This window comes from Cucurbita pepo, chromosome LG07, assembly GCF_002806865.2.
Source record: "Cucurbita pepo subsp. pepo cultivar mu-cu-16 chromosome LG07, ASM280686v2, whole genome shotgun sequence".
Classification (NCBI taxonomy): domain Eukaryota; kingdom Viridiplantae; phylum Streptophyta; class Magnoliopsida; order Cucurbitales; family Cucurbitaceae; genus Cucurbita; species Cucurbita pepo.
The window spans coordinates 4,501,034-4,511,704 of NC_036644.1; the positions used below are offsets into that span (position 1 = coordinate 4,501,034).

Below are 10,671 nucleotides of genomic sequence, written 5' to 3' on the forward strand. Positions count from 1 at the left end.
TGGCTCTGGTGAGAATATGTCTAACCCCAAGAAGTAGAAGGGGAAACCTAGAGGAAGGGACAAAGACAATGTTGAAGCCGAAAGAGTCGCCTCATTGGGGCGAAGGAGCCAATTTTGGCGAGAAGGGCGGCGGCAACTTGGTTGGCGAAGATGCCAGTGCGGCGCCCATATTCCAAAGGTAAATCTCTGCAGAAGGTCGATGGGCTTATTGAGATTCTGTATATTTCCAAAGAGAACACTGATGAAGATCCTAAGATTAGAGTTTCTGTGAAGGATGAAAGATGAAGGAAAAATTGGGAATAAAATGAAAGAAGTTATGTTTGAAAAAGGTGAGGTTGTATGTACAGAGTATGGCGAAGGATGATTTGGAGGTCAAAAGGGTGGAGCCGAAGAGTAATCAATCGGCTCTGCATGTGGCAACCATGACGACTGCCCCTGCGGCGTCAAAGCCAGCAGTGGTGGTGGAGAAGAACAGTAGAAGATTTCAAACGCCATTGAAAAGAGAGGATCCGGGTTGCTAAACCAAAATGGCTCTGATACCATGTGAATGTTTGATTAATCCACCACACCTAAATGGTGTGAAAGTTATCTTATTTATAATCAAATAAATTACAAAGATATGAAAACAGTAATAAATGGAAATAACAATAAATGGGAAAGATATCTATGGTAATAAGGCAAATATTAGATATTTGCCTTATAATAAAATATCAAATATAATATATATGCTATAATTTATTACTAAATATCCTTAACACCTTCACATAATGACATTCGATATCAATAGTTCCTTTCACCAGTTTGATTACCTGTTCAACGCTGCTACTACCGCCATTATCGCCGCCTTTCTTCTTCTCTGTCTTCGTTTCAATGGGCAACTGCTTTTCATCGACAGTTTTAATTATTTGTTCTACTTGTCCGGCCAACGGCTTTTCCTCAACAGGTTTAATTACCTGTGCTACTTCAATTGCACTGCCGGAAACAATGGCCTCCTTATCCTTCTCCTTCTCCTTCTCTGCTTTCGTTTCTCTGGTGACATGTTTTTCAATAGCACCGCCATTGTTTCCGTCCTCCTCCTTCTTCTCGTCGTCACAGTCCTTCTCTTTTATCTCCTTTGCTTTCGCTACCTCCGTTGCCACATTCTGGACCTCCGCCACAACGTCATCGCTCTTCTCCTCGGATTCAAACTTCACAGCACCAACGATTTTCTCGCCATCGCTCTTCTTCTCTTCTCGCTTCTCTGTTTTTTCTCTGATTCAATCTTCACAGAGCCATCGATTTTCTCCTCATCGATCATCTTCTCTATTTTTTTCACAGACGCAGCCTTCACATCTCCACGCCCTTTTATCTCTAGAAGTGATCCATCTCCGAACTTCACCATGCCGGTCACTGACTTGTTCAATTCCGAGAACCAACTTCGACAACTATTCATATGATTTCTGGCTCTCGTATCTAGGAACCAAGTGTTGTTTTTCTTCTCAATTTCTTCCGGGACAACCTTCTCTTCATAAAGAGCCATCTCCGTCAACTCTAGTGAACCGAGAGTTCGGACTTCACAAACTTGTGTTGTAAGTAAGGCTGGCTCATTCTCATCTCTTTGCTTCTCAGCCAAGTGCGCCTGATCCTCCCATTTTTTCGATCTATAGTCGGATGCATAATGGCCAATCTTTTGACAATTTAACACTTCACCTTCCGACATTCTGAGGCATAGTGGCCTAGGCTTTGACAATTGTAGCATCTTACCTTGCTCTTGTCAGCCTTCTTCTCTTGATGAAATGAGTCGTTTCCACGTCCATTACCTCTCCCTCTCCAGCGACCACTGCGACCTCTCCCTCGGCTATGGCCTCCATTGTCGCTACATTTTTTCTCTTTTCATTCTCCTTGAGTCAATAAGACATGCTCAACATTCTCTTTGTTGCCACCGATTCATTCCTTGTATGCTTTAAGACGGCCGATGACTTTCTCCATGGTCATCACCTTTAAATCGGCAAATTGCTCTATTGCCTGCGATATGAAGAAACTTAGGAGGTACTGAGTGGAGAAATTTTTTCACCAAGTATGCCTCTTCAAACTTGTCTCCAAAAGTACGTATTTTATTAACAACTTCTGTCAACCTTGCTGCAAAATCATCAATAGTCTCGGACTCCTTCATATTCATAATTTCAAACTCAATCTTCAGAGTTTGGATCTTTGCCTCCTTTACACGTTCAGCACCGACATGAACAGTTTTTAACGTTTGCCATAATTTCTTTGTTGTCTCTTTCTCTGCTAATAAAAATTCAAACTTGTCTCCAAAAGTACGTATTTTATTAACAACTTTTGTCAACCTTGCTGCATAATCATCAATAGTCTTGGACTCCTTCATATTCATAATTTCAAACTCAATCTTCAGAGTTTGGATCTTTGCCTCCTTTACACGTTCAGCACTGACATGAACAGTTTTTAACGTTTGCCATAATTTCTTTGTTGTCTCTTTCTCTGCTAAAAAAACAACATCGCCTCAGGGATTGCTGGATAGATAGCTGCTAAGGCCATTTGATCCTTCCTTTCATCAAGACTATCCAGAGACTCAGTTGATTCGATTGCGTCCCACACCCCTTGAGCACGCAAATAGACCTTCATCTTCATAGCCCATGCTGAGTAGTTGGTTCTCGATAACGTCGGGTATTCGAGTGATACCAGACCTTTCTATGTTGCAGACTTCGACGACTCTCCTCTCTCTCCAGTGTTTTTATTATTTCTCGACATGATCTTTGGCATGTAACCACGCTCTGATACCAATTGTCAGAGACACTCATACAAGAAAGAGACAATACTCAGAAAAATAAACAAAACCAACTTCCTGATCTTCTTCAACTTGTTACACTTTACATATGTAGACAGAAAAAAAACTAAATAACTACTAATAAGGTATAATAACTTCCCTTGCTATTAGCCACAAATACTAAAACTGTAATACAAGATTAAACAAACTAACATTATTCTGCTTTGAAGGAAGACAAAGCAACTATCTTTTGTTTTGTTGATTGCCAGCATATCGCGCCGCCTGAGAGGAAGTAAATCATCCCGCTGGTGCTCTTATGATCATCAACATCACCAGCCATGTCACTATCACTGTAGCCGACCAGCTCAAGCTTCTTCTTTTCTTTTCCTGCACAGTATCTCACACCCCAACTTTTGGTTCCAGCCACATAGCGCAGGATGCGCTTGACAGCCACAAGATGCGCCTCCCTAGGTGCTTCCATGAATCTACTCACGTATCCAACTGAGTAAGCAAAGTCAGGGCGTGTGTTTACCAGATAGCGTAGGCTCCCGACAATGTTGTGGTAATTGGTGGCGTTGACTGTGGTCGTAGTGTCGGCCTTCCTTAGCTGAAGCCAAGCCTCCATTGGCGTCCTTGTAGGGTTACTGTCCGCAAGCCCAGTTGTGTCCAGTAGCTTTTTTGCATACGCACTTTGGCAGATGGTGATGTCGGTAGTACTTTGTTGCACTTCGATGCCGAGGTAGTAGCTGAGCACGACGAGATCGTTCATCTTGAAGTTCTTTGACATCTCCCTCTTGAACCTTCCGAGGACTTCCATGTCGCCTCCAATGATTATGAGGTCGTCAACGTACACTCCCACGATCACTCGCTGCTCGTCATGGCCTTGCGTGTACATGTCATGCTTAGAGGCACAGCGCTTGAACTTCAGCGACAGTATGGTACTGTCGAGCTTCGCGTTCTAGGCTCGTGGTGCTTGTCGAAGCCCATAGAGTGCCTTATGCAAGCGCAATACCTTGTCAGGGTTGTCGTTGTCCAGGAAGCCTGGTGGTGGTCAAACATAAATGGTCTCCTTCAGCTCTCCGTTCAGGAACGCGGATTTTACGTCCATATGGTGGACCTCCCAGGAATGATGTGCCGCGATTGCCAACAATAGGCGGACAGATTCCAGCCTTGCCACCGGCGTGAATACCTCCTCGAAATCCACCGGCGTGATATAGCCCTTCGCCACCAGACGGGCCTTCTATTTCACAACTTCTCCCTTTTCGTTGCGCTTCAGTTTGGAGACCCATTTGAGTCCTATGGCTCGGTGTCCCAGCGGCATATCCTCCAGACTCCATGTCTGGTTATCGGTGATGGATGTCATCTTCTCCTGCATTGCCTTCAGCCAGCATGGGTTTCTTTCTACTTCGGCGAAGGTGTACGGTTCATCTGCGCTTATGGCATGTAGTTCAGCCACCTCTTATTCGAGTTCGCGCGCCGCCAGTCCAGGTGATTCACCTCCTCCCACTAGGTCGTCCATCCTTCGGTACCTGGTCACCAAATCATCATCGTGATTGGCATTCAGCGTCGAATCCACAGTCCATGGTGTTGCGAACTCCACTAGTTTAGGGGGTGCAGCTGCTGGCAGCGGTGACGGTTCCTGCTGTTGGGCTCCTCCTTCTTCCGGCTCGGTGACGAGGTACACCACCGTAAATTGATTTGGGTTGTGGTCTGCCTCGATCACGTCTTTCCATTGCTAGAAGGTGCTTTCGTCGANCGCAGGATCATAGAGTCTCTACACCTTGCTCTCAGGTTAATAGCCGATGAAGACGACTTTCAGCCCCCTGGGATCGAGCTTGGCGAGGTGGGGACGCGCTACCTTCATGTATGCAACGCAGTCGAACACTCCGAGATGATGTACCGTTGGCTTCTTGTTTTACCAGACCTCGTGTGGCGTCTTCCCGTCGAGGCTTCACGTTGGTGAATGATTGAGGAAGTAGACTACCGTCATCACCGCCTCTCCCCAGAATCTCATAGGCATCCCAAACGTCATCAGCAATGATCTCGCTGTCCCAACGATGGTCAGATTTTGGCGCTCCACCACTCCATTCTATTGGGGGGAGTAGGGCACCGTTAGGTGCCGTTTTATGCCGAACTTGTCGCAGTACTTACCGAAACTTGTCGAGGTGAATTCTCTACCTCGGTCTGTGCGCAGCACTCGCATCTTCTTCCCACATTCGACCTCCACTCGCGCTTGAATGCGCTTAACCGCCTCTGTCGCCTCACTTTTTGCTTGCAGCAGGATCAGCCACATGAAGCGGCTTTTGTCATCGACCAGCAGGAGGAAGAGGGTCTTACCGCCTCGGGTCGCCGGCTTGATGGGCCCGCAGATATCACCGTGTACAAGCTCCAACGGCTCATCAACGCGGTAGGATGTTCGAGACGGAAAGGGGGTATGCCTCTGTTTGCCGATGAGACACCCGTCGCATAGCTTGTTCATGCCTTTGATTGCCGGCAAACCGTGCACCATCTCCTCCCTGTGTAATTTTTGTAGAGCAGTAAAGTTTAAGTGCCCGTACCTTGCGTGCCACTCCAAGATACCTCTTCGGTCTTGGTCGAGAGGTAGACGGGTTGCTCTATCTCCAACTCTAGGATGTAAGGACGGTTTGTCGTGAGCCGAACTTGCGTGAGCAGCCGTCGTCGATCATTGCAGATTTTGAGTAGCTCGCACTCGATGGAAATGAAGCAGCTGGCCTATTGAGTTGACCTGGGCTCACAAGGTTAGCCTTGAGCCTCGTCATGAAGTAGACGCCAGTCAGCTTGCAATGCTCGCCTCCCTTGCTGATGAACAGGATGGTGTCGCGCCCTTCGATCTCGACGACGGAGCCATCGCTGAATTTTACCGTCCCGCGAATCTCTAAGTCGAGCTTAGAGAACGCAGATCTAGCCCCAGTCATATGGTTTGTTGCCCCTGTGTCGAGGACCCATCGCCGATGCTCATGCTGCTCGTCCCTCTCGCCGATCTGAGAGAACACTCGCTCCTCCTTCAGTTGAATTGGCTTCCCAGCTGGTGCCTTTGCTACGCCCAGCCTGAGCTCTTCCTCGGGTTCGACGCTCACTAGAGGAGCAGTTATGCCGTCTTCGATTACATCCAACTCTGTGGATTTGGAATCAAAATTGGAGACGTCGGATAAGACCGATGCACTTACCATGAAGAGAGTTGAGGATTGAGCCACATGGGCCTTCTTGGCCTTCTCCATGTTCCTGAGCTTGCTCAGGTGACCTCTCTTCCCATCTTTCCCGCGCGTGCGCCCGCAAGATTTCTATGGCTTCTTACGCAAAGCCGCCTTTGCGGCTGGAGGGCCCTTTGCTCTCGCTGGTGTTGTCACGGAGCTTCTCCTTGTTCATGAGCTTGCTCCAGCAATTCTTGCTCAAGTGACCTCTCTTCCCATAGTTCGAGCACTAGATCGGCCTGCCATCGGTCAACTTCTTCTTTTGATCCCCATCTTTCCCACGCATTCGCCCACGAGATTTCCATGACTTCTTACCGCCTTTGTGGCTGGAGGGCCCGTTGCTATCGGGGACGACCTACAGCATCTTCTTCACGATTTCTGTCCTCCCAAGGCGATTGCTCGATGCGCTTGGTGGAGAGAGACGTCAACATCTCTAGGGGCACAGAACCTAATATGGCGGCGAATGCCAACCTGGCTACTTTTGATCCCCATCTTTCCCGCGCGTGGTGAGAATACCACTTTCTTTTTACGATAGAATATACTGGCACGACATTCCGCTAGCCAATCCATGCTTAGTATTACGTCAAAATCGGTCATCGTTACTAGTATTAGGTGTATGCTTAGAGTTTGGTTCGCTAATATTGCTTTGTCATTCTTTACTCTATCCTTAGTTACTAGGGTTCTAATTCGAACCTAGTCTCTAGCCTCGAATGGGCCCTCTTCAGTTTCACCTCATCCCCTTCCTCTAATGTAGGGGTTGTCCCCTTCCTTGTCTTACTCTTTCGTGTGGTCTAGGCAGCATGATTCTAGAAACCAAGATAGTATCTCTTAAGTCTATGGCTCATCACTATGCATATATACTATTAAACATACATATACTAAAGTCACATCATATTGCAAACATAATCACTCAGCATGCAACAAATCACATCATACTCTATAATAAATACATGAAATATCACAAAAAATTCAGTAATATCAACTGAAAAATGCATGCGAGTTCGAAAACGTTTCTCTTTTGTAATCTTGTGCAAGGCGTACCTGATGATGACTGGCCATCGATGTTGGGACCATGGAACGTGCCAAGCCTACATTATAGGCTAGTCTATAGAATCTAAAACCTAGAGCTCTGATACTGACTGTAACGACCCTAAATTTCCACATACTCAAAGTCGCTACTAACGTCTCATTCTCATCTCTAATGCGAAAATATAACTCTTCAATTGAACATCATTTATAACATATACTTCGAAACGCTTAAAACAACTTCTTCTCTTAAAAACACAACCATGATCTTAGGTGTTTAAATATGAAATAATGATATTTAGAGAAAATAAAAATAAATACAAAATAATTTAAAACAATGAAATGAAAAACAACCTATTCTAACCTAAACTTCGCAGACGCGTTTTAAAGTTTTGAGGGGATGCCCGAAAGGGAAAGCCCAAAGACGACAATATCGGCTAGCGATGGACATAAGTCGTTACATTCATAATCAATATGGGCAAGAACTATGTAAGTGATATGCAAAGTACACTCTAGAAATAATGAAGAAAAAAAATCATAAAGAAAAACAAGAATAAATCCAACCAAAATTTCAGGTGGGTTGGGTTAGTGACTAATAATCTAATCACAGTTCACCACCCAACTCACCTTATTTTTTTGTTTAGATGTTTTTTTTTTAATTATTTAATAAATTGTACTCACCCACAATATAAATTATTGATTATATCAATAATTGAAATCCTAAAAAGTTATAATATCAAATATTCCAAATTTTACTAACATTCATTACAAGGTCCTTTGGGAGTTCTTCAAGCTTTAGCAGATGGCACAAAACTACTTTTTAAAGAAAATCTGCTTCCATCTAAAGGTGGTATGCGTTTATTCAGTATCGGACCATCCATAGTAGTCATATCAATTTTACTAAGCTATTTAGTAACGTCAAATATTCTTAATATCTAAGGTAGGGTTGGTTGGGGCCGAATTTGGTTGAGTTACAATATTAACACAATCAAGCCATTATAGTTTTAATTAAGTAGAAGACACAGCTGGTGAAGCGGTTGATGTCTTAGATCTAATTTTTCAATCCATGACATTTTCGTAATTTTGATGAAGTTCAAGGTATATTAGTAAGTTTTCATTTTCTAAATATTTTATTATTATTGTTAGGAAAAATAAAATAAATAAAAAAAAATTCTTTTTAGGTATTGATAATGAATTCACTTGCCATTTTTTAAAAATATTAGAAAAACCCATAAAACACATGAGGTGAGATAGTGATTTTGCTTTCTTTTATTTAGGAATTAAGCTTTTCTTTTATTAAGTGAATTAAGCGAAATAGTTGATGGATAGATAGTCGTATTCGTCTAGTTGGTTGATATTTTGTTAGCAAAACTTTTAAATATTCTTTAATTATTGCATTATTCCAAAAAAATAAATATATAATAATAATAATATAATTAATATTAAAAGAATTTAAACTTTTTTTGTTACATTAATTTATTTATCAATTTTATTATACTAATATTGGAGGTTTAGTTTACTAAATTTGAGAAAAGATATGTGCCACAGAAGGCATCTAGGTATTTTAAAGTTAGGTTATGTGTGGTTTAAATGATTTTATTGAGATAGAATAATAGATCAATCAATAGAGATTAGAGAATGACACATAATAAGATCAAAGTAAATGACCATAGTGGGCGAGATATGTGTCTGCCAACCATTTACCCAAAACAATTTCTGTTTCCGTGTTAAAATGACCATGATCCCACGAAAAGCCTTCAAATGTGGTCAAGTTTATAGGCAACTCCCGAGAGTCGATAGTAATGATGTCTGGAAGCTCTTTTTGGACTGCATCTTCAGCTGCTCTCACTGCCGGCAAGTTATGAGTATCGTGCTTCATAAAAAAGTCATACATGGATATCTTAACAATAATGACCGGTAAAAATCTAGGTTTTATATCATTGCGGATGTCGGTGATGAACTTCTTTAAGTTGTCTTTGTATCTTTGAGCGGTGTCATTCATAGCCGCATCGCTTTCTCCTTGATACCAAAACAAAGCACGCACAACTCCACCTTCTTTTTCTGATGTTTTAATTCGTTCAATGAAATTTTGGTAAAAAGTTGCACTAGGATTGCTAGGGTTTTTTATCCATTGTTCAATTAAAGTGCCACCTCTAGCACAAGGAACTAAACCCACGGTGCCTGCCTTTTGTCCAGCTTTTTCTTTGAACTGGTGAGCAAACGGTATCCCCGGACCAATCCCTGGAGTGTGACTAATGTCAATCCCCAAATGGAGAGGTTCATGTGCTATCTCCCATTGGCGCTCAGGGTTCAACCGTAGGATGGATGGGTCGGATTGACACTCCAATGGGACCTTTCCATCCCACACAAGTTTCCCGTTTTGAATTTTCTCTACCCCACCTCGACCAGCCATGTTGCTCTGACCGGCCAGGATGAATATGTTGGTGGGAGAAGTAGCCCCTGAAAGGGAAGGGCTAAACAATATCATACACAACAAGATTGATAGTTTCAGCAAAACCATTTTGACCCTTTGTGTCTGTGCAAATAGACACTGAAGAAAGTATTAAAAGAATTAAAAGCTACTTTTTCTTGTCGGGAAGAATTGATAACTTTTTGTGTCTGTTTGCACAGACACAACTACTCTCCCGTTCAAATTCTTATCACTCTCCTATTTTATAATTGATCTATGCCTCTTCATTCCTTGGTTAGTGATCCTCACTTTTTATACTTAATTTTGATTCTATTTTAAGTATTATTTAAGTTTCAAAATCAATTTCAATCGATCAATATTTGTGGATGGGAGTATTTTTCGATCTTAATCATCTTAGATCACACCTAATTTGTTTAATAAAACTTCAACCTTGTATCTCTTTTCACCAATCTTGTCTTACATGTCTTTTTCTATAGAATAAAAGACGAGATCTTTTGACATTAAAATATATTAGCTTAATTCACGAGGTAAATAAATATTTTCTCATTTCTAGGCCAAAAATAGATTTACCCTTTTGTTTTAAATCTTAAGATTTTGATCGGAGAAATTTAAATTGATTATTTATTTATTTTTTTTAATTTGAAGAATGTGTAAATATCTATGTTAATTATAAAAAATTTAATAAGAGTTTTTGGGTGATATAATTTGTATCAAATTAGGTTTCCATACTCCATGAGAGAAATATATATGTGAATATTTTGACTTTGTTTTTCATTTATTAATGTGTCGTGTTAATGCAAATTATAAATTTGTGAAAGATAATGTCACGACCTAAAACAAAGGAATATTAATGTGATGTTCCACATTGATTGGAGACGAGGACAAAACATCAATTACAAAGATGTGTAAACCTTCCTCTAGCAGACACGTTTTAAAGCCTTTAGGAGAAGCGCGAAAGGGAAAACTCAAAGAGAACAATATCTGCTAGCAGTGCGCCTGGGTCGTTACAAATGGTATCAGAGCCAAACACCGGACGTTGTGCCAGCCTTCTCGCAATTCCCCGAAGAGGGATAGACACGAGGCAGTGTGCCAATAAGGACGCTGGGACCCAAAGGGGGTGAATTGTGATGTCCCACATTGATTGGGGAGGAGGACAAAACACCATTTAGAAGGGTGTGGAAACCTTCCTCTAACATACGTGTTTTTTTTAAGCGAAGCCCAAAAACAAAAAAAAAAAA

General features: G+C 42.1%; 1 protein-coding gene across 1 annotated transcript; it reads right to left on the bottom strand.

Annotated features, from left to right (window-relative positions):
• Positions 1–8,656: 8,656 nt before the first annotated feature.
• LOC111798820 (probable carbohydrate esterase At4g34215) lies at positions 8,657–9,523 on the bottom strand. The gene has a single exon (XM_023682156.1). The coding sequence runs from the start codon at positions 9,521–9,523 to the stop codon at positions 8,657–8,659; it is 867 nt and encodes a 288-aa protein (XP_023537924.1).
• Between the last annotated feature and the right edge of the window lie 1,148 nt (positions 9,524–10,671).